This window comes from Arvicanthis niloticus, chromosome X (assembly GCF_011762505.2).
Source record: "Arvicanthis niloticus isolate mArvNil1 chromosome X, mArvNil1.pat.X, whole genome shotgun sequence".
Classification (NCBI taxonomy): domain Eukaryota; kingdom Metazoa; phylum Chordata; class Mammalia; order Rodentia; family Muridae; genus Arvicanthis; species Arvicanthis niloticus.
In genome coordinates this window covers 108,275,524-108,299,731 of record NC_047679.1, presented here as the reverse complement: position 1 = coordinate 108,299,731, position 24,208 = coordinate 108,275,524, and the positions used below count along the sequence as shown (strand labels likewise).

General features: G+C 48.3%; 2 protein-coding genes across 6 annotated transcripts in view; one reads left to right on the top strand and one right to left on the bottom strand.

Annotated features, from left to right (window-relative positions):
- Positions 1 to 6,070, top strand: part of Elf4 (E74 like ETS transcription factor 4) — a 41,621-nt gene extending 35,551 nt beyond the window's left edge. For both annotated transcript variants that reach the window (XM_034486314.2, XM_076918931.1), the window contains exons 8-9: positions 116 to 493; positions 1,594 to 6,070. In XM_034486314.2, coding sequence (XP_034342205.1) covers positions 116 to 493; positions 1,594 to 2,395 — 1,180 coding nt within the window. In that variant the 3' untranslated portion in view covers positions 2,396 to 6,070. The remainder of the gene's footprint in view (positions 1 to 115; positions 494 to 1,593) is intronic.
- A 3,262-nt stretch (positions 6,071 to 9,332) lies between these two features.
- The window catches only part of Bcorl1 (BCL6 corepressor like 1), a 67,651-nt gene continuing 52,775 nt past the window's right edge, over positions 9,333 to 24,208 (bottom strand). For all 4 annotated transcript variants that reach the window (XM_034485538.2, XM_076918797.1, XM_034485540.2 and 1 more), the window contains 4 exons: positions 23,813 to 23,958; positions 16,130 to 16,207; positions 14,937 to 15,087; positions 9,333 to 11,301 (listed from right to left, as the gene is read on the bottom strand). In XM_034485538.2, the coding sequence (XP_034341429.1) occupies positions 11,019 to 11,301; positions 14,937 to 15,087; positions 16,130 to 16,207; positions 23,813 to 23,958 (658 nt within the window). In that variant the 3' untranslated portion in view covers positions 9,333 to 11,018. The remainder of the gene's footprint in view (positions 11,302 to 14,936; positions 15,088 to 16,129; positions 16,208 to 23,812; positions 23,959 to 24,208) is intronic.

Genomic DNA, 24,208 nt, shown 5'->3' with positions numbered 1-24,208 from the left:
CACCTGAGTCCCGTGTTTGCCCAGCCTTAGAGAGTAGCATGTTAGACAGTTGGGAAGACAGGACCTCCCTACTCAACCTCTGGTAAACTCACCAATCCCCTTCTTGTCCCTCTAGATATTACTATCAAAGAGGAATCCTGGCCAAAGTGGAAGGGCAGAGGTTGGTATACCAGTTCAAGGAGATGCCTAAGGACTTGGTGGTGATTGATGATGATGAGGAGAGCCCTGAGACACCAGAAGACTCTTCCCAGGCATCTACTTCCTCTACGCCCTCTACCAGTACCACCCGGAGAGCCAGCTCTAGGGCTGTAACCAGAGCCTCCCCTGAGGACAAGGATAACCCTGCCTGGGAGAAGCCAAAGGTTCAACACACTGGTCTCCAGCCATCTGCAAGCCTGGAGTTAGGATTGTCTGTGGATGAGGAGGTCCCTACTACCTCCACCATGCTTGCCACTCCACTACAGAGCCAGGCCAAGCTCACCAAAACTGTGAGGTAAGGGCATCCTAGTAATCGGAGGCTTCCTTTAGTCCCTCCTGTTGAGTGTAGAGGTTCAGTTGTCAGGTTCCTGTGAAACTCTGCTGTGTTTCCAGTTTTGTGGGATCTTCATAGAATCCCTGAGAAGCAAGCAGGGCACTTGTTCAAGAAGAAAGATGGGGCCAGAGAGATCGCTCAGTGGTTAAAGAACACAACTTGCCCGTGCAGAGGACCCCAGTTTGGTTCCCAGCACATAAATTGGGCAGGTCACAACCACCAGGTCCAGAGGATCTGGCACCCTCTTCTGGATACCAGCAGAAATGTCACAACACACACACACACACACACACACACACACACACACACACGTAAATAAATACAAATAAACTTTATCAAAATAAAATCCGAAAAATGGAATTAAAAAATAAGTCTCTTCAAAAATGAGAAACGTGACTTGCCTGAGGTCACATACCAGAGTAAGCCAGCAGTTTATTTGTCAGGATTGGGGGCTTCTGCTGCAAGATATGGCTGTTCATATGACACCACAGCATGTCCGCAGGAGCCATTTGGGGCTTCTACATCTGGGCCCATGCCACTAAGTCCCTTGCGCTTCACAACAGAATATTTATGTTACAGACAACACTGCCTTCCAGGCCTCTTGGGAAGCTCTCTCTACTCTGATGCTAAGGGACCTGCAGTTTTCTCTGAAAAGATTGGGTTTGGGGTCATGTCAGCAAGTCCTACTACATTGGCTTGGGTCACAGGGACACTCTTCAGAGGAGGGGAAGAGTCAAAGAATGGCAAGGAATGAGAGAGCTCTTGGCTTCACAAGGTCTGCATGCAAAGTCCCCAGTCTGCTCTTTGCTAGTTCTGTGGGTCCTGGGCCATGTGCCTCAGTTTCCTCAAACTGTACAATTTGATGATTCTTAGTTCATGGGCAGTTTTGAAGCTTGAACAGTGTCAGACTTCTAGAATAATCTCTGACTTATATACACTAGTACATACTAGCTAGAGCAATAAGGACACAACACAGCTGCAACTCCACTCCTTTTATACTCTCTCCTAGCCAGTTAGGGCGCCTCCTGCCTTAACCAGCTCTGTTTTCTGTCTCTTCTCAGTACTTCTTCAGCGCCCAGTAACATCCACCTAGGAGTAGCCCCTGTGGGGCCCAGCTCCACTGTTACCCTGCAGACCATTCCGCTGACTACGGTGCTGACCAATGGGCCTCCTGCCAGTACTACTGCTCCAACTCAACTCGTTCTCCAGAGTGTCCCACAGGTGTCAACGTTCAAGGACACTTTCACTTTGCAGACCTCCTTCCCCCTGAATGCCAATTTGCAAGAGAACCAGGTGGCAACCCAAGGGGCCCCATTGATCCTCAGCGGCCTCCCCCAACTTCTGACCGGGGCCAACCATCAGAGCAATCCGGTACCATCCCAGGTCATAAGTGCTGGGTCAGCAGGGCCTAGCTCTCAGCCCCCTGGGACTGTCATTGCTGCCTTTATCAGGACTTCTAGTGGCACGTCAGTGCCTGTGGTAAAGGAGGGGCCCCTGAGGTCCTCTTCATATGTGCAGGGTGTGGTTACCGGGGCACCCGTGGAGGGGCTGTTGGTTCCTGAAGAGACCCTGAGAGAGCTCCTGAGAGATCAGGCTCTTCAGCCACTTCAGAGTCAGGTGATCTCAAGGGGTTCTCATAACCTGAGCCTTGTGGGGAACCAGACTTTGTCTCCCCCTAGCAACCCCACTGTTGGGCTAACCCCAGTGGCTGAACTTGAGCTCTCATCAAGCTCAGGGTCCGTGTTTGTAGCTGAGCCTAGTATGACCACATCTGGGAGCCTGCTGACCAGATCCCCGACCCAGGCTCCTTTCTCCCCCTTTAATCCCACTTCTCTCATTAAGATGGAGCCCCATGACATATAAACAAAGGGATCAAAAGAGTGGCCCACTGGGCAAAATTGTGAAGCATTTTCGTGTGGACTTAAGTAGAATACCCGCCCTTACATTTAGTGGGGTATGAGAAAATTTGATTCTAAGTTCCCCAAGCCTATTTGGCATTGCTTTGACCAAAGTATGCCCAGCTTAAGCGTCCATGGCATCAAACCCATGGCCTTCAAGAGCACTAGGGAGTAGACCTGCTCTTGGAAGGATAATGAGGTGACTTGGTGATGGAGGGAATTCCACAAGCCAGGAAGCAGCTTGTGGCCAGAGCTGGCCAGAGGCTTCACAAGAAGAGTTAGGCCTGATCATACTTTGTTGTCTGTATTCCTTACACAGGGAACTTACCATCCAATATGTGAATATCTTCGTATGCATTTGTGTGCACTTGTGGGTCTGTATCTTCATTTCTTTGGGGAGGATAGGATGTAGATGTCAGGTCTTTTCTGTGTCTGTGTGTGTGTGTGTGTGTCTGTGTGTGTGTCCGTCCATTCCTAGGTCAGCCACAGAGATTAGGCAGTTTTAAGAAAAAGCACTCTGTAACTTTTGTTTTTGCAAGCAACAATGCCATTCTGAGACTGGAAGGTACTAGTTGAATGTCCCCCTCCCAGTCTAGAGAGATGTCACAGAGCTGGAACAGGTCTAGGTAGGAGCACTTCAGTGGGTGCACATGCTGAGAAGACACTGCTAAGGGACAAGAGGCCATGTAAGCTAAAACCATAGTGGGAAGGAAAAGGAGCACACAGCCCTGGGAGCACTGGCTTGTCATAGTCACCTTGCTTTCAGGCTGGAACCTAGAGTACTTTGCTGAAAGTTGTGGGGCAAAGTACTTAACTATAGTCGGCCTGAATTATACAATCCTTAGCCAGGCCTGAGTGGATTGAATGTTTGTGGCCAGGGCTTTTGACTGTGTGTATACAGTCAGCCCTATGCTTGACAGTGATAGCCCTTTGTGACCCAGTGCTCTTCCTTCCCTATCTTGGGTTCCCTCTTCATTCTGTCTGCCCTGAGAAATTCCACCTGTCATCAGTTGCTGAGGCTAATGGCAGCTCAGCTCCAGCCATGCAGTCTTGCTCTCTCTCCCATCCTCTCCCTCTCACAGTGGCTCTGAAAGACTTCAGGAGGACTGTTGCTTTTCATTTCCAGCCATCACACCTAACCCAATTCTTGCTTCATCAAGAAGACAGGAGTGAGCATACATACATGGGTTCCTACAGGTCCTGTCAGCACATGACTCTGCTCCTCCTTTTCTGTTTCTGGAAAGAGTTCTCCTGGTCTCTCTTAGTCTCTCAGCTGAGGGTCTCCATCTCCCTTCCTCGAATCTGCTTGCCTCTCTTCTACCAGGTTTAGGGGCAATGCATAGAGATGTCAGGCCCAGAAGCAAGTCTAGCGTCTGGTGAATTTGGTTAATGTGAATCAGCGCTCCAGGACCTTTGCTGTGTCCTCTGTGCCAAAGCACCCACTTGACCTAACTACCTCCCTGGCTGGTCATCATTCTCTTCTGCTGTTCTCTCTCCTTCCCTGGGGGGAAGGAACCAACTGTGGCTCTATGCAGGTGCATTTGCTACATTCCCAGCAATTGGCACCGAAATGTCTGTTCTACTAAGATTGGCTTACGATGACAATCTCTTGATAGATGGAAGGAAGCATCTCTAGAAAAGGTCACCGTTGTTGCTGTTAGTGTTGCTGTTCTTGTTGTATTTGGGTTTTAGGTTTTTTGGGGCTTTGAATTTGCTCTGTTGGTGAAGATGACTTTGAACTTCCAGTTCTCTTGCCCCCACCCCCAACCTTGTTTTCTCGTGTGTATTAATTACCATGTGGTTCTATGGACCAAACCCAGGACTCTGTGCAGGCTTGACAGTAGTCTTAGCAACTGTGCTACCTTCCCAGCTCAGTCAGTTTTAATGAGCACAAAGAGACAGTGTGAGTCAGGATGGCCCTGCATCGACCTGGAATCTAATATCTGCTCTAAGGAAATTCATTCTCCTAAGGCTGTCAACACTTTCATAGTCAAATCATCTTCTCCATGCTTCTCGGGCCTTGTTATCCCACACTTGCTGAGGCCTTCCCCACCATTGTGCTATTTCTGTGTGGACTCCCCCTTATCTCTTTGTGTGTGGGTGTTCTCCAAAGGTCCCGCTATTGTCACGGGCCAGTTCTTTAAGATGACTTCAATCCAGAACCTGCTTCTCTAAGTCCCTGGCTCACAGCTCTGGTGATCTGCCTCTGTTAATGATGCCACCATTTCCCTGACCTTCTAGACTGGAAATCTCTAGACTGGAAATGTCTGGCCTGCCTTCATTCTCAAAGCCTCCAGCCTAGCTTCCCCCTTCCCAATATATATCAGCATCCTGTCCAATGTGACTTCTTCGCACTTGTCATCTGGCAGGCTACATACTCTGCTAAAAAGCCTTCAGTGAATCCTGGCCTGCAGATAGGGCCAGTACCTCGCATCCTCATCCTCCTTGTCTAGCTGGCCTAGGCCTAGCATTAACCCTTTAGCTCCTGAATTGTAACAGGGCCCGAGGAATTGGGGAGCACTTGGAGAGCTGTGGGTAATAATTCTTGGAAGATTTGAAGTTTGGTATCAGCCCCACCAGGGAAAAGAACTCCAAGTCGGCGGCACTTCACTATTGGGTCCTCTTTGATACTCCACCCCATGCCAAGGTACTCCAAAGGGATTCCAAGGTCTTTCAACTTGTTCCCCCCTATGCTTTTTTTCTTTTCTGGGTTCTGTTTAACCAATATGCTGTATCCTCTTGCTAACAACAAAAAACTGGGTCTCAAGATGGAATTCAGTGGGAACAGCCAGTTCCTAACTTTAATTCTTAAACTTGTAACCACCACTTGATGGACAGGTGATTAGAAACAACAGCCTGTGACATCTCTATCAGAATCAGAAACTGTTACTTAGACCTTAAGTTTAGATCTGTACCTTTAATCTCCCATGTGTGTTACCTCCTGAGGGGTAGGCACCACCATGTCACCCACAAACCTGGGCATACTATAAAGCAGATGGGCATCAATAACTAGTTACTGATTGATCTGATGAGAGCTGTATACCAAACTTTGAGGTAGCTGACCTCTGTCCTCTCCTCAGGCAGTTACTCCAGGTGCTTCACTGCCCAGGGCCTGCCATTCCTGGCCCAGTGCCGTCACGGTACCACCTTACCCCTTGTCTTAACATCCAAGATTTGTATCACTTTCAACATCCTCTGATCCTAAAGACACCTTCCTGTTCAGTTTCTTCCCTACACTGAGTGTTAAACTAGCTAACCGGTTAACTAACCCTTGCCAACAAGCATTCTGGAAGAGGCTATAGGAGAACCTCAGGAGACAGATTTACTTTAGCCAGAGTCAGGTGGCAGCAATCCCCCTGCTTTTGTGACGGCCTAATGGAGTCAGGAGTCAAGTGATGGTCCTCACCTCCCAGCAGCTGATATGTGATTTCCCTCCTCCTGGCTCCCGAAGCACTTTGTATATACCTCTTACTGTAACACATTGTATGTAGTTCTTTGATTGTGTTCATGTATGTTTCCCCTCCAATAGACTGTGGGCTCCTCAAGGACGGGAGCTGTGTGCTAGTCCGTGATGTACCCCCAGCACCTAGCCACAGTGCCTGATACACAGTAGGTGCTCAATAAATGTTTATTGAAAGGCTGAATGAGTTCAGATTCCAATTGTGGGACCTTCTGCCCTACATGGGAGCAGGAAGAGGACAAGTAGGTCATTCCATGTTCAGGGGTTAATCATGGTGCTTTTCTTATTTTGGTGTCATTTTTTTTTTGGCCATGGTGAGGAGAATCTCATGTAGCCCAGCTGACTATGTGACCAAGCATGACCTCCCCCATTCTGAGATCATAGACATTCATTGCCACCACCCCCACCTCTCCAATGCCTTATTTGGTGCTGAAGACGGAACCCAGGGCGTCCTGTATACTGGATACTCTACCAACTGAGCTACATCCCCAGCCCCTCCCACAGTATTTTGACCCATCATAACATTTCAGGCAGTTACGCCCTTTGCCCACGTGTTTATCTACCGTTGGGTTCACCAGGAGCTTAGAGCTGCTTTCAACTATGCTGTGCTGACAGGCGACTCCGGAACAACTGCCACTGCCTCCCTTCCAGTGACTGCCTCATCCCTCGGTGGGACTGAGGTAGAAATGTCACTCTCCCCCACCCCACCCCTCGGGCGGGAACAGACAAGTTTTTCTGATGGTCACAAGCTCGCTGACTATATTCAGAAAAGCAGTTACCTAGGGCTTTGGCGGCTCTGGACCCAGGGTGAGCAAGCTCTGTGGGCTCCCAGTTGCTGCAGCCTCCAAGCGCGTCTGCCCTGTGCGTCGGGTATGGAAGCCAATATCCAGGAGGTGGCGCTGTTGAGCCGGCGATGGTGGGCCAGCCATGCGGAGCCCGGGAGGGAGGGGCGGCCAGGGCGTGGCTCACCGCTCCCAGAAAAGCAGACTAAGCGGGCGTCTTCCTGTCCCTTGGAAGTGTTCCCTGATTCTCAACTTCTGGGCGGCTTTGGTTCCCGTCGACAACCTCCCTGGCTCTGAAGCTTCGAAAGTCCCCTTACCTCTCCAAGGGGGGGCGGGGGTGTTCAGCAGTCCGCAGAATGTCGCCTTCTCATTGGCCAACCGCTCTCTGGCTCCGCCCCCGGCCTCTAGTACGCGCAGGTGAGCTAGAAGCGACCGACCGGGCTCCCTGCGGACTCCCTAAAGCTACAAAAGCAGCTCCAGGCCATCGCCAACCCCTCAACAGGCCCCAGATCTGATGCTCCTTTCCCCAACCTGCCTTTTGCAATACTTTGACGCGCCACCGCTTTCTCCTTTGAAGCGGAGAAAGATCGAGGCATCTGTTACGACCATTTGACTGCAGCTTGAACCCAAGCTCCCGGAGGAGCCCCCCGACCCCCAACCCCGAGCCTGGGAGGAGCACGAACCCAGTGACCAGCCCCCCTGATAGTGGAAACTGCCACTGTAAGGGGGACACATAGAGCTAGGCCTGGCCCCCCTTCTTTTTGTTTTTGTTTTTTTGTTTTTTTGTGTAGCCCTTGGCTGTCCTGGAACTCACTCTGTAGACCAGGCTGGCCTCGAACTCAGAAATCCGCCTGCCTCTGCCTCCCCTGGCCCCCCTTCTTAATCTAGCAGGCCTGAACATTTGGTAGCTCTTCCCTACCAAACAGAAAAGGAAAAGACTGGAAGAACGTTTGCCACCAGGAAGGATGAAGAGCTGCGGTGTCAGCCTTGATCTTTGTAACCTGACAATAGTATCCAGCTAATGTGTGGGTAAAAGAACACATAAGCATGAAAATATGAAAGTGCTGTTGATTCTTTTCTCTCCTCCAAGCCTCTGCTAGGATTGTGCCCTCATTCCAAACATCATTCCCTGGCTCTATTTATATTTAAGTATGCACCGTTCGCTACCTCTCCCATACCATCTGTTCCAGGCATCCAGGTGCCCTTGCCCAGTCCTTTGAGCTCCCACGGCATTTGGGGCCTATCTGAATACTGTTAATCACAACATAGCTTCTGTAACCTCCTGACATGTCTGACTTCTGAACGGCATCTCCTTTTCATTGTTTTGGGACAAGGTCTCACCGATGTAGCCCAGCTGACCTCAACCCCGCCCCCCGCCCCCCGCCCCCCGCCCCCCCAGCCGCCTCTGTTCTTCAGAGAAGTAGAATTACAGACATGCGTTATCACACCTTGCTTGTTGGGGGACAGGGTCTTGCCATATAACCCTGGCGGACCTAGAGTTCCCAGTACTCATTCTGCCTCCCTCCCCCATGGGCTTGTGCCACCATGTATGCTTGCCTTCTGACTGCAAGTTTCAACTAGACGATGAACCTGAAATTAGAAACATTATGGGGTGTTTGGGATGACCTTGTGATCAGGAAGTGGGGAGGGGAACAGCAGGAAGGCAGATTAGTGTTGTACCTCTAAACGGATGTTTCTGTATCTGGGCAAACTCAAGGGGAAACAACTTTCTGAAGGCTGGGTAAGGAGAGCAGCTTAAGTTTCGTCCTGGGGGATGTCCGGCCTCTAAGAAGCCAGACATATTCTCCTGGCCTGCCCACTCAAGCCACAGTAAGAGGCCCAAAGACCCAGAGCTTCGCGAAGACTCCTCTCAAACAGTAAGCAGACACACTCTGGGGCCTGCAGACAGACCCTCTGCCACAAGTTATCTTAAAGAGGGAGGAATCATCGTAAAACTAGGGGCAGGTGTCTTGCCTTACAGTTGGGTCACTGGAACCCGGAACCATGGACAGCCAGCACTGGGCAGGTGGGCAGGGAAAACACAGGTACAATGATTGAGGATGCCAAGGGTAAGGGGCAGGTGGGGAATTCCATAGTATAGCCAGGTGGGCAGTCCTGGCCCCAAGGGGAATCACAGTAGGTGATTTCTGACTGTATTGGGGGGTTCACACCACCCAGTAGCCAAGGGCCCCTCCTCTATTCCTGCTACTCCAGTTGCAAACAAAGAATGCGCCTCCCACATTTCCAAATCAAAGCAACCCCAAGTTGGACTATTTTCCCCTCAGGTGGGGAGGGGCCCTGGAACATGCCCCTTTCCGTGTTCCTTTGCACAGTCCCACCCTGACCTAATGTCCAAAGCTCTATTTTAACTTGCTTCCCCTCATTGTATCTCTAGGGACCACTTACTCCCCAAAAGCCACAAATGGGAAAAGCGAGGACAGGAGACAAAGGCCCTGACACAGGTTTTTCAGTATGCAAGTGTTTTTGACTCCACAGCCAGTTGCTTAAAACGAAACATAAAGGGCAGCCAGAATACACACCAAAATGCAAAACAAAAAAGAAAAAAAACAAAAACAAAAAAAAACCCAGAAAACCACACAGTATCATAATTTCCAACAAAACAAAGAAAATTGAAATCCAACCCCCCTCAACTTCATATATATATGTATATCTATTTATATAATTTTGTTGCTGTTAAAAAGGGAAAACAATTGTTCAAAACCAATTGGGTAGGATGATGGGGCTGTCCTACAGAAGGGGGCTCAGAAATTCCGCAGGGAACAAAAAACCACACACAGTTAAAAGAGTTAACGCTCCTAAATGGGTCAGGAGCCTCCAGAGAACAGATGTCCCATCCCCAAACTGGCTTTTTTTTCCTTTTTTTTTTTTTGTCTTTTTTCCATTTTCTTCTTTTGTTGTTGTTTAGCACCTGTACAATAAAACTGTACCATCTCCATCCAGAGCCAACCGCAGCGAGGCCCTCCTGCCTTTGGATGGTACATACTCTCTACAAGGATTGTTCGGAAAAATAGCAATCGGTAGAAAAATAAGAAGGGGGGAGGGAGACAATGCCATGGAGGGGCGGGGCCAGGGAACCAACCCAAGCTCCTCCCTCCCTCCCTCTGGTAACAGATCTAACTAGGCATCTGAAGGCCTAGGAGCCAGTCACTCAGTCCCCGAGTGGATGTGGAGCCAGGCTAGAGACTGGTCCCTTGCCCTCGCCTAGTTAGGCCCAGGGCCCTTTCCAGATTCCAAAGGAGAATCGGGGGCAGGTGGAGGAGAGAGGGGTAGAAGATGCTTTAAGTCTGTGGGAGAGATGGCAAGGCAAAGGCTCAATATCTCAAGATGGGGAGCCCAGGATAGGTAGGCAAGGCAAGTAGGGGAGGGGTGCAGGGCAAAAGATGCCGGAACAAGTTCTTACTGTGCACTGAATGGAGCACTGTGAGAGGAGCACCCTTGCCTCAGGCCCATCTCAACCTGCCTTTATTACAGTAACTCAGAAACCCTGCTCCCCAGTAACCACCAGTCTCCAGGTGGAAGAGCTGCTACAAAAGGCAGGGGTGGGGCAAAACTGGCAGGGGGTGGGGGAAAGCACCAAAGGCCAGGGATTTGCCCCCATCCCCCCAGCTCTGGGCCAGCAGCAGCCAGGTTGTTTAGTCATCTGACATGTCCTCCTATCCTTCCTCACCCAGCTCCCTCCCCAAATGGAGAAAGACAACCTGGGAATAATTTTCTCAGAGGGAGGGAGCATCCCCAAAGCTTATGCAGAAAGAAAAGGGAAGGAAAGTAAAGAAAGTCCCTCAATACAACAAGTTGTCTCAAATCATCACAGTGATACAGACTTATCAGAAACCAATGAAACAATACAAATTAAATACTAATAAAATAAATACTATGGAAGACAGAAGAGCACAGGGAGACAAAAAGGGGCACTCAAGAGATTTGGGTTTTTCTCATTTCTCCTTAGGACAGGCCAGAGCCACCCAGGCCCATGTTCGGTCTTGGTCATAAGCGTAGAAGCCAGTCCAAGGGACCCTGGTGCCACCTCCCACCATCTCCAGACCTCTTGTCTTCAGAAGTGGAGTTCAACTTTCCACCCATCACCAACCACAACAACAACAACAACAACAACAGGGAGATGAGAACTAACTGTAACCCCTTCCCCCCTCAAAAAAAAAAAAAGAGAAAGAAATCCAGTCACTAATGCTGGCATTGATAAGGCGGCTTCTTGTTGGTCCGTATTATTGCCTCTTTCTGCAGTCTGGTGCTCGGTGGGGGAGACATGAGCGGTGGGGGAAGGGTGAACTCGAAGGAGAAAGACGACTGGGGAGGAGGGGCTGTTTCCGTCAACTGCTCCAGGACTGATATTCCACCTCAGACCCTAGGAGCCGCAGCAGCTCTGCCTCATACTGCACCAGCTCCACAGTCTCAGAAGAGCCTGGGGGAGATCTGTCCTCCAAGCTCCCAGGCCTCTCAGCAGGGGTCAGCAGCTGACTGGAGGCCACCTGCCTGTAGAACTCAGCCTTGGGCAGGGTGGTGATTTCAAGGTGTGGGAAGCGGGCCTGAAAGATTCTTGAGGAAAGCTTCAGCCTCTTCAGGACATCACTGAAGAGGAACCAGTTGCAGGGTCTGGAAAGGCAAAGATAAGAGTTAGGGAGGCAGGCTCAGGAGGAAGAGTGGGGCCCCAGAAGCATCACCAGGAGACCAAGTGACCCCACAGCCCACCCCCACACCCATACTTCCTATTGAGACTTATTGCTGCCTCTCAGGAAACCACAAGTTTCTGGACTGAGGCTGGGATAGCACAATACCTGGCCCGGCCTCTAGCTGATCATCTACTCACCCCACAGGCTAGCCCTTCCATAGAGGGCAAGCCAGGCGCAAACTAGGCTCAGCCTGCTAGCCGTGGGCTGGCACTTACTATCTGCTGGGGCCACTTCTTCCTGACCCCCACTCCAGGCAACCCTGCCTGGCCTCCTTCTCCTCATCTCATTCCTGTTCATTTGTTCTACATCTTCCCTAGTGGAGGTGGAGCTGTGGAGAAAGGCCTCAACTGCGGGTAATCCAAAAGGCATTTCTCTTTGGCTCTGGAATGTATTAGACAACTTTTTTTTTCCTCCAGCAGCGGCAGCACCAATGTTTCTGCAGGCCCAGGGCTCACATTACAGCCAGTCTGCCCTTGTGGAGCACATCTGAGACTGGGCGGCAGCCTAGGGACAGCTGGGAGGGGCGCTGCAGAGGCCAACTTACCAGCCAAGCACTTCCATGAACTTAAACCAGGAAGAAGTACTGCATTCTCCCTCCTACCGGTATTCCTCCTAGCTACCCCACTGTCTCACTGGCAGCCACTTCTAGTCTGGGCTGTGATGCATCAGCCTTGCTCTGTCTCTGTTGAATCCTTTTTCTTACAGGGAGCAAGCTGATAAAGCTATTGTAATACAGACTTAAGAACATGGGTTTAAAACAAAAGGTGCTAAACAAAAAGTAAGGCATGATAAACAACACAGGTATAGGTTTCTCAGTCCCCCGAGGCCTCTTTTCTTAAAAGAAAATATGATCCTCCATTCTCTCCGTCATCAAACAGCTTTTAGTGGTTCTCTCATACTTCCAGCAAACATACCAACTTGGGCCTCAATGATTAGGAACAAATACTGACCTTCTAGAGTGCTCAGATTTGACTATCAGCACCCACAGATGTCAGCTGTCTCATTACTGGGACCCCAGCTCCAGGAGCTAAGACACCTCTAGTCTCCTTGGGTACCCATACTCATGTCTATATTCACACATGCAAATTCACACATCTATGCATAATTAAAAATAAAATAATAGCCAGGCATGGAAGCACCTGCCTTCAATCCTAGCCCTTGGGAAGCAGAGGCAGACAGATCTGTGAATCCTAGTCCAGCCTGGTCTACGGAGTAAAGTTCCAGGTCACACAGCAAGTTCTAATTCTTTAGTGTAATATTAAGCCACACCTCCAAAAGATGACTCCAATTCAATTTCTTCGACTCAATTTCCAGCTCCCCCATACCCGCTCACCTGCACTGTACCTCCTGTCCTACCAGAAACACTTATTTTTAAAAATTTTATGTGTATAGATAGATGTGCCTGATGTATCTGTATGCTTCTTGTACACACCTGGTGTCTCCAGAAAAGAATGTTGCATCCCCTGTAACTGGAGTTACAGACAACTATGGGCTACCATAATAGGTGCCAGAAACTGAACACAGATCCTAAAGACCAGTGCTCTTAACCTCTGAGCCATCTCTCCAGGCCCCTCCTTTCTTGAGACAGAGGATCTCATTATATAACCTTAGGTAACTGGTAACTCCCTCTGTAGATCAGGCTAGCCTCAAACTCACAGAGATCCACCTGCCTCTGTCTCCAAGCGCTGGGTCTGTACCATAACATCTGGCTTTTGCTTTCTGAACTACTTGAGTCTGTCTGTTGAAATGCCTTTGCTCATGCCTACCTTATGCCTCTCCTTCTTTTAGCCCAGCCCAGATGCCATTTTAAACCTACAAAACCTACAAAAGCTAGGTTTTTTGAAGGTCAGAGTTGTCCGTGCTATGGATCACAAGGTTTGATCCAGGGCATGAAACATGTTTATGAACTCAGTCATTCCATATGGTATCTAGGGCATGGTGGCTCAAGTCTTTAATTACAGGACTTGGAAGGCAGAGGCAGCCTTGGATTGAGGTCAGCCTGGTCTACATATAGACTACATATAGATCCTGTATCAACAAAACAAAACACCCTCATCTATTTAAACTCAGTCCTTTTCCCTAAATTCAGCATTTCTTCCATGGCAAAGTCTTTCACATCATAAAATTAGGAAATGGAGTGTCCTAAGCTAGGAGAACGTGACAATCAATACCAGATACTTGGACCAACTCTTTCAAAGAATGAGGATAAAGAAGTTGGAGAGATGGCTCTGTGGTTAAGAGAACTGTTTGCTCTTCTAGGGGACCTGAGTTCAATTCCCAGCACTCAGATGATGGCTCAGCTCTTGTGAGCTGTCTGTAGCTGCAGTTCCAGTAAACTCAATGCCCTCATCTGGCCTGTACAGAGCAAGCACATACATGGCCCAGAGGTACACATGTCTGGCTTAATGTGGGACATGTGGCCCTTGGTAGCCCATGTCCTGTCTGTACGTAGAGAAAACTTTGGTCCTTCTACTGCTTGTGGCCCAGGATCCTGTTTCAGAGAAAGAGGTGCTGAATACTTTGGAGGAATTAATTAACTGTGCAATACTATATCCCAGAGGCCCAGCCTCACCCTCTGGGATCAGTTTCTGCCCAGAACAAGGAGACTAAGAACAAAAAGGTGACTGATTCTACATTAAAAAATTATATTTACCTGATCCAACATTAAAAAAATATTTATTTTATATGAGGGTTTTCCTGCATGCATGTGTATGTACCACACGTGTGATTGGTGTCTGTGGAGGCCAGAAGAGGGCATCAGACCCCTTGGAAGTGCAGTTCTATATGGTTCTGAGCTGCCATGTGGGTGGCTGGGAATCAAAGCTGGGCCCTTTCCACACTCTCTAAATCACTGAGCCATCTCTCCAGTGTTCCGATGCAGCGTTTGAATTTATCCGCCTAGCGCTTCCATATGCTGCAGTGGAAAAGCCACCACAAGCCCTGGTCCTGAAGGCTGACAAACTCCCCTCAGCGAAGAGTCAGCTGGGCTCAGTCTACTACCAGGTGTCAGGTGTACTCTAGTCTCCAAAGAAAGGGTGTTCCCATGTAGTAGGCAGAGTCAGCAGAGCCAGCAGAGCTGATCACCTTACTGATTTAAAGACTGTGAGAGCCTACGCTGTGGACTGCTTAAGAATCCTAGTGGATCCAAAGCTATGGCAACCATATGTCTTGGCTTTCCCAAGAATTTCAATTGCAAATACTCTGTGGAACTGTCCCCAGAAACCACAGACATGTTCCAGAGATCCTAAAGGTTCACCATCCCAAACAGTTGTCAGGTTATCGCCTACACACAGCAACACTGCACATAATTCTTTAGATCTGGGGCCTGGAAATGCATCAAGTTGATAGCCAAGGTGTAGCTCTCCAGGTCTGTGAAGCTTGAGTTTGGATGTGAATTCCATTCCATCTGGACTGGAAGAGCAGGGTGTCTTCCCTCTGCTCCAGCACTCACTCTCCAGACAGCCATTGCCTCCTGCTGAAGAGCTCCTCCTTCCCTAGGCAGGCCACAGGTTGCCAGGACACTGTCACACAGTCCCTGTAGACTTCCCAGACACTTACCCACGGGACACTGACACTTGAAGGTTGTAACAAGGGAGAAGAGGCTTGTCTGAGAGTTCGAACATGAAGTCATCCTGTTCTGAATCATCCCCTTGCTCAGCACTCCCGGGAGGATTATGGAGGAGGTCGCAGGCAAACCCGTCTTTTTTCTCTGTAAGATAAGAACACAAGGAATCAGCTACAAGCACAAAACTGAAGGAAAGAAAAGGCTCCATAAAGAAACATGAAGTGACCTCTTAGGAGATAAATACAAGGCCGTAAGTCCCTGGGTACATTGACTATGGGCTCACTTCCTCCAGAGGGCAGAAGTCCATTATCTTCCACCCTCTGGTTGGTCGAAGCAAACTACTCTGAATGATGGCAGCTCAGCTGTTCCAGATGAAAACAGAAGACACTAGCAGCTGTTAAGAGCTAGTTCACCTGTCCTCTGGCTATAGGTTCCCCAAGCCACCTCACTGCCTGATCCCGAGGTCCAGGGACTCAGAAGGTTCCCTTCTCCCACCAATCATCTGGGTGTGGCCCACTGTATTTCAGCCCAACCTTCTGTTCTTGCTCTTTAGCCCCGGCTCACTAGACAAACGCTGGATGACCGCAGACACAGATGTGCTGATCTTCCTGCTGCATGGTGCTTGGGCCAGAGGGTTAAGGGCTCGGGACAGCAGGGATCTCAAAAACTAAGAGCTGAGCCCAGTGTGTTGTTGGCCCACACCTTTAATCCCTGCTCTTGTAAGGCAGAGGCAGAAGGATCTCTGTGAGTTTCAGGCCAGGCAGAGTTACAGAGTGCTACCCTGTCTCAAAAAACCAGAGCAGCAAACGAGAAAACCAAACCAAACCCAGAGAAGAAAATAAAACAAGTGAATGAGGGCTTTGTCACAGGGACAGAGTGGGGGACAGTGAAAGCTGCTGGCTAAGGGGCTGACACCTAAAGTTTGAGCAGTACCAAAAGAGGTAACACCAGGATTTACAAAGCACCCAGGGTGGGAAGAGGGACAAGGCAGGAGAGGATGGCATTATGCAAATCGCTGTGGCATCTCAGGGTTCAGACTAGTGACTCTTGAGTCTGAGGGGGAAGGGCTGAAAGGGTCTATAAAGCTACTACCAGGTGAGGAAAGGCTGCCTCACAGTAGGGCCCTAACTCTGAGACATACTGAGATATACCCAGTCCTCCCAGCTTCTTCCCACTTAGAACTTACCCAACACAGAACTGCTGTAAAAATCCCAGGATGCACGAGGATCGCCCTCTGCTCTGCCCTGAAGATCTGAGAGGTGATCTGATGAGAGAAGAGAGGTGTGAGACACAGAGGAGATCCAAGGATTAGCTATATGGGGTTGGGGGAGGGGAAGGCTACAAGGGGGACTAGGGGTAACAGGAAAGAGGTACAACAGACTGCACAGAAGCAGAAGCCCCATGCAGCCCACTGATGTGTGACCTAGCTTTTAGTAAAAGGAAAAATTACCCTCCAGCATTAGTATTTTAAAATGGGGATTTAAATTAAAAATTAGATTTCCAACATTTTATATAAAAAAATAAAAATTTGAAGATATGGCCTCCGCATTCCTGTGTGTCAACAGTTGGCTGGAGGAAGCTGTGGCATGTACAGCCTACAGGCCCCACTGGGCCTCTTCTCTCTTACACATCAGCCTGGAGGCGTGTTGCTTGGGGACCTCAGCTTCAAAGGGCACAGGGCAATCCTCCACAAACAGGATCCTACGCCTATCACAATAGTAATGTGTCCAGTCATGATCTGGCTTCTTTAAAGTAACATAAGTAGCTCTGGGGGTAGCTCAGTGGTAGAATGCATGCTTAGCATGTGCAAGAGTCTAAGTTTATTTATAGCTCAAAATACATAAATAACAGTAAAGCTAGGCGTGAGTGTTCTCTCTCTCTCTCTCTCTCTCTCTCTCTCTCTCTCTCTCTCTCTCTCTTACTCAGAAGGCTGAGGGAAGAGAATTGAGTTTGAGGTCAGCCTAGAAGAAACCCTGTCTCTAACAAAACAAAACCAAAAAACATAAACCCTTTTGCTTCTACTCAAAAGTGCTCAAGAGGAGGTGCTTGGAAACGTCTCAGCAGGTTATAGTGCCCACTGTACACGCCTGGTAACATTACTTTGATCCTTGAAGGTGTGGAAAAAGCTGGGCGTGGTAGTAAGTATTTATAGTCCCAGAACTCCGACAGCAAGACTTGAAGTAGAAACAGGAGAATCAACTAAAAGCCCAAGGACCACATAGGCTGGAGTACATCACAACAAAAGCAGATTCTGCTTTAAAACAAGGTGCTATGAGAGGAATACCAACCCAAAATTTGCCCACCGGCTGGTACATGCATGACGTGGCCTGCAAGGGTGACACACACAAACATGCACGAACGCACACAATAAGTTAATCTTTTAAAAATAATTGAAGACAGGTGTTCAAACAAAATTTTGTACACATGAACAGACATGGCTCCATTCATAATGGTCAAAAGCTAGAAACAGCCCAAATGTCCATCAAGGGATGAATGGATAGACAGAATTCGGTAATCTCCACACAGAAGAATGTTACCAAGCCATAAAAAGGAACAACATGGATGGTAACTGAAAGAAGTCAGAAACAAAGAAAAGAGCAGGGGGCACTAGGACGAGGGGGGCTGATACTGTGATGTAAAGCGAATACTTAAATTATTTTTTTTCCTTAGGTTTTTCAAGACAGGGTTTCTCTGTGTAGCCCTGGCTGTCCTGGAACTCACTCTGTAGACCAGGCTGGCCTCGAACTCAGAAATCCACCTGCCTCTGCCTCCCAAGTGCTGGGATTAAAGGTGTGTGCCACCACTACCAGGCTTACATAAATTAATTTTAAAAGCAAAGAGTAACAATATGTCACATACATGAACTGGGAACACACATGATGCTAAGTGTAAGAATCAAAGACTACATATATATGATTCCATCTCAGTGAAATCTCCAGTAAGATTTACTGTCAGGCCAGTAAGGCAGAAAGCAGACAGAAGATGCCAATGTTGGGGGTGGGAGAGCGCAGTGACTAATAGAGCTGGGGTTTCCCTCTGAAATGATAAAAAAGTTCTGAAACCAGTAGTGGCTGTAGTACCACACTGTGACTTGACACACCATGGCGCAGCTGTCTCAAGTGGCTAACTTCTTCCATGTATCTACTCCCACAACTAAAGATGTTTACAAGCTACCTTTTGTTCCTTAGCTCTGAAGACAGACCTCAGGTCGCCCTTGGCCTCCCTGTTTCCCAGCATCAGTCAGTGACCATGTTTACCTCTTATTCCCACCCCGATACAAAGCAGGCTTTCCTGACAAAGTTCCGTGTGCTGCCTGCGAGTGCACGGCTAGCAAGTTGCCAGCATGCCAAATTGTACAATTAGTAGGCTGACTGAGCTACGGGGGTGGGGGGTGGGGGGTGGGGGGGTGGGGTGAGGGGGGGATTGTCACCAGCTCTCAAGTAGCACCTAGGTAACAGGAAAGAAGAGAATCCAAAGAACACAAGGAGATGAGGGTGGCCACCTGCAAAGCCAGTCCCAGAATTACATTGGGAATTATTTCCCCAAGGAGTGCAGCTTGCTTCCTCCACCGAAAGTACCATTGCCACCCCCTCCCCTCTGGGCCAATCCAGCCACAGGAACTGTGTGTTAATGTAAGCGTCCAAAGCCGCTCCTCCTCAGCCATCTTCTGAGGTGAAGAGCTGTGGCTCCCACTGGGAAGGCACCAGGGAATCGCTTTCAAAGGACTAGCAGAGTGAGGCACCCTAAGTTGTATGGGTCAGATCTCTGTACACCCCACATAAAACTGGAGTTCCTGCTCACAGCCTCCACACGCTTCTGTACACTGTACTGCCTAAATCACAAAGACTTGCTTCCAGAAGCATCTGTTGGGTGGGTGTCTGTCTACCCTGAGTCTAGTCCTGTGCTTTGTAGCTTAGAAAATAAAGAAGGAGGGAGCCTTATTTCTGAAAAAGGAAGGAACCAGGTCTACTTTGTGTCTCCTATGTGGAGCGCCGGTGTCTGGTCCTTAAGAAGAGCTTAATAAACATAGTAAGGAAGAAGGAAGAGGAGGAAGGGGAGAAAGGAGAGAATCACTATAAAGTGAGAGTGCAAAGTGCTTGCTTAAGCAGTGTGCCAAAATATAAGCACTCTGCTGCCCCTGCCTGCTACCCGCAGTCACACAAGGATTCCATCGGAGCAGGCCGGGTCCATCACATTCCTGAGGCCCCTCAGTGAGAACTGCCTTCAGAGCCCACCGCACATTCTTCTAATTCTCTCCACCGCCTGCAAAGCTTTGTCGTGGACAGGTGAACTTGCCTTTTTGAGATAGCCCAAAGTTAACTGGCATGAGCAAAGATGCTAAAGTTGGAACAGGCCCGTGAGTGACAAACACATGGGCGGAGTCACTTGATAAGTGTAGCATTAATGCACACTCCTCAGATATGATGACCATCAAAACGAGTAACCTTTATTTTCTTGGATTCTTTCTCCAGCCCCAGCAAACTTCCAAGATTTTACTCTTTGTGTGAGAAAGTACCCCAAGCCTAAACATTCCCTTTCTATGTACAAATGCAACAGGACTGACAAAAGTCTTTGTACATGCATGACCAAAGGTACACTACTGAAAAGCTGAAAGATGGACACAGCGCAAATGGCTATGCACGAATGAACAGATAAAAATGGTATACACACACACACACACACACACACACACTATTAGTCAGGCATACAGGGCCAGATAGATGGCTCAATAGGTTAAGTTGCCTACCATCAAGCCTGAAGATCCAAGTTTGATCTCAGGACCCCAGATGGAAGGACAGACTGAATTCCCAGAACTTGTCCTCTGACATACACACATACCCACTGACAGACAGACAGACAGACAGACAGACGAAGGGATGAAGGGAGGGAAGGAGAGGGAGAGAGTGTGTGACAGAATTTTGAAAAGGAATGTAGTACTGACATATGTTAACATACAGATGGATCATGAAACCACTATACTACATGATTAGGCCAGACTCAGAAGCCCCAGGTTGTAGGGTTCCATTCATATGAAGTGTCTGGAATAGGCAAATCCACAGAGACAAGATTGCCGATTGGTAACTGGTGGGAGCTGAGAAGAAGGTAATGAGAAGGAATACTTAACTGGTACAAAGTTCTATGTAGTTATGATGCTAATGTTTCAGAACTAGACAGCAGTGTCTGGAATGCTGTAAATGAACTAAAAGCCACTGAACTGACCACTTTGTGATCATTAATTTTATCAGTTAGTAATCTTACCTCATCAATCTTACCCCAACACCTTTTGATTGAAAGCCCCTTCAGTACCTCATTCTTAAATATAGAGACCCCCGTGTTCCCACAGATGGAGTGGGAGGAGCCAGTAGTTTCTCTAGACCCCAGCATTCCATCATATCCACCCAAGCAGCTAAGTCACCAGCTGAGGGACATGGAAGGAGACAAAGAAAGGAGCTGTCTTCAGCATGGCTTCATATCATAGAGGTTTCAGGCAGGGGAGTGCTTCAGTGACCTTCAGGTCATTAGCTAACCCTTTCATTAGTGAAAGGAAAAGAAGTCCCTATACCCGCTCTGCTCGAATGCCTCAGTCCTAACTGCACAGTTCCTGTGCTCTTCACCACAGAGGAGGAAAAATTGGGACTATTTTCCTTCTCAGCAAGATTGGATGTTGCTCTTTTTTTATAAAGGGTCAAAGGTAAATTTTTAATATAGCCCATGGGGGAAGTCTTTCTAGGTCTCCTGAGGGTTCAGACAGCTCCATGCTCCAAAGCCCACAAGATAGAAAGGGTTTACTGTCTGGCCTTTAGCATCCAGAACCTAACAGGAGCCCAATAAATGGATAGGCAGAAGAATAAATGAAGGAGCACTGCACTACCCTCCATGAGCTCAGGAGAAATGGGCCTCGGCAGGAGTAAGCCAACTTAAGAGAGTGCACATTTATAACTCAGGTCAATCATGCTCTGCTGTACTTAACTTGCTACAGGAACACTGACCAGTGATGTTCCTTTGGGGACTTCAAAGAGTTCAGTCCTAGACAACCATTCCAGAACAGGAACCTTGCACATAGTGAGAAAAGCTATGAGTGAAACCTAAGCCTGACGCTTACAGAAAATGGAGCCCTTAGCACGCTACATGGGCTTGCTTCGTTTTCCACCAGGAGACTTGTGCTAGGGAGGATGCAGACAATTCATCTCTAGAGCATCTGACTAAGCAAGTGCCTGATGATAACAGGATACATAACACTCTTAAATGTCTCAGCCGGACAGGTGAGCTGAAATTTAAAACACCACCACCAGAACCAATCCCCACTCCCCAAAACCACAAACAAACAAGAATCCAAACTCCACCATGTGTATGTACCTGGATATATGGTCTAGCATGACAAGAGCACATCCCTACCCCTCCCTCAGGATTATTCTACCTTATGGCTCCCGGGAAAGTGGTAAGGTATCATCCAGGGATGAAACGGAAGAAAGGCAATGCTTAGTGTTGAGGCATCAGAGGCCCAATGACAGTTATTAGTTATGAATTTCATTTCCTTTTTTTAAACACAGTGTCTTGCTGTTTACTTAAGGACAGGCTGGTCTGGAACTCACTATGTAAACCAAAATAGCTTCAATCTTCCCACCTTAGCCTCCTGCTAGAGACTCAGCCACTGCCAGATAGAGTTCAGGTGACCACTACATACAGTTATCTCATCTTAATTTTAACACACACACACACACACACACACACACACCACACACCACACACACACACACAGTACTGGAGTTTAGAAAAGTCTCTGGATTTGGAAACACCAACAAGTGCTTTGGTTAAGAAAGGGGGTGTCAAAAGGCCAGCTGTGTGTCAGTGAGATGTCTCACTGGTAAGAGTGCATGCTGCACAAGCCTGATGATCTAAGTCTGAGCACTTGAAAGTTGCCCACTGACCTCCTCATGCAGGCTGCAGCATTCAGGCATGTGACCATACCACATACACACATGTGTGCAGGCGCATGTGCACACACACACACACACACACACACACACACTACACGTTTTAAAAATATTTTTAGCTGGTTGTGGTTGCACACACCTTTAATTCCAGCATTCAGGAAACAGAGGCAAGCAGATGTTATTTAAGACCAAACTTCAGACCTCTGAGGTTGAGGCATGCCTGATAGTACCAGGCCGATCAGAGTCACACAGTGAGACCCTATCCTTAAAAGTTTTTTTAAAAAAACAATTACCTAGGAGATTGGGATGAGTTTATAGAAAATAAAAAAAAGAGAGAGAGAAGTTCTTATTTATCAGTTTTAGGCATTAAAAATAATAAAATAATAAATAAAATAATGTTGGCTGGGTATCGTGGCCCATGCCTTTAATCCTAGCACTCACAAGGCAGAGGCAGATGGATCTCTGCTAGTCTGGTCTATACAGCAAGTTCCAGAACAGCCAGGACTACATAGAGAGACCCTGTCTCAAGAACAGTAAGTGTACTGGCATACTCTACAGTTATTAGTTCATGCATGGTCTTGGGAATCCAGAGTGCAGAGCCATGCCTGCATCTAAGACAGAATGCTCATGGGTATGCATGTGTGGGAGGATGCTACAGATGCTGTACCCTTGGAGTGGCTCTGCTAAAACAATTGATAACCAGTCATCACTGGCCTACACTAAGTGACTGATGAAAAGAAATTCGTAAGTCTCATGATGCTCAAGGACCCAGAGTCAGATGTCCCTAGCCTGAGGCCTGTATTTCAGGGGTTAGTTAAGTTCACTGGCTGGAGGCTGGATGAGCACAAGTCAAACCCTTCCTAAGCAATCTGTCACCCCCTTTCCTCCCTGCAGCCTCTACAAGATAAAGACAGTATCCCCACCTCCTTTCCCTCCAAGGGAACTTCCAGTACAGGTTGTCTTACTCCCTCCATTATCAGCTACTCAGTGAAGCTCTCTTTGGCAACCATGACTCCCGACCTGGGAATCCAGTGCTGCATCATTGGCAGGTGTAGTTGGTGACCAACAGGCCACAGTTTGGGTCAGAGAGGGAACAGACTGTTCTATCACAATTGAAGCCTAAGAAGAGGGTCACAGCTGCAGCTCCCAACTGCAGCGTCCATCGCTCAGGCAATCTGAAGGACTAAGCCATGATGTCACAAAGAGGTGAAGGTCCAATACCCTGAGATAATGGCAGAAGAAACAGACACTGAACATGCTCAAAGTAGATTCCCCTCTTTCATTCACATCCTAGTTGCCCAACTGAGATTATCCTGCCCACCTGCAGACACACAGTACTACGTACTAGAGAGAAAAATCAATACAGTGCCTTGTGGCCCTGGCCATGGACCTAAACATGACACTTCACTAGAAGGCAGAGGGTAGAGAAGAGACAGGAATGAAGAGAAGGGGGCATTCCCTTGCACAGGAAGTATCAAAGTTACCATGGGAGAAGGCCCATGAAGAATAAAGCATCAGGAAGGGTCCCAGAGGTCCCACTTTAATTAAAATGAAGGAGAGATTGCAGCAACAGCAAAATGGGGATTATTCACTCTCTACCACCGACATTCCATTCATAGCACAGGTCAACATATCTTGCTTCCAGCTAGGAGTATAGCCAGTCTCCCATCAGGAGACCTGCTCCAGACACCTAGCAGTGAAATGAATCCCTGTAGGAGATGAGAGCCTTACCAAGGAAGTGATGTGGACACTCACAGCAGGGGACTTTTTAAAGTAGCTAGAAATTTCCAAGACGCTAAAGGAATACGTGAAGACAGCAGACACCCTTGTGGGAACTGTCTAGGACAGAGTTATTGAAGACCTCCCCCATACCCTGGTTGAGAAGTTCAAGGCCAACCCTGAGGATTCTGGGTGCAACTGTGGTCAATGCTTACCACTGAGAAAGCGCTTCATGTTATCACTGCTGGCCAGTTTCATGGCTGTCTGACCCGAGTAGGTAGCCAGTGTGGGATCAGCTCCGTAGGACAGCAAGAGCCAGATGGTTTCCAGGTTGTCATTAACCACAGCATCATGAACTGGCCTGTGGAGGTCAAACAGAGTCAGGGCTATAGGACTTAATGGAGAACTTTCAGGCTACCAAATTAGGGGGAAGGAGAGCAAGAAAGATACCATGCTGATCTCGGGGTAACCCCAATGTAACATGGGTAACAGTTAGAACAGAGGAGCCACCTCTGGCCTACAATTCCTACCGTCTCTGTGCACTTCTTTTTCATATCTACTTTATTTATCTCTCCTTCATGTTCCCCTGCATCTTCAGACAGTATCTAGAG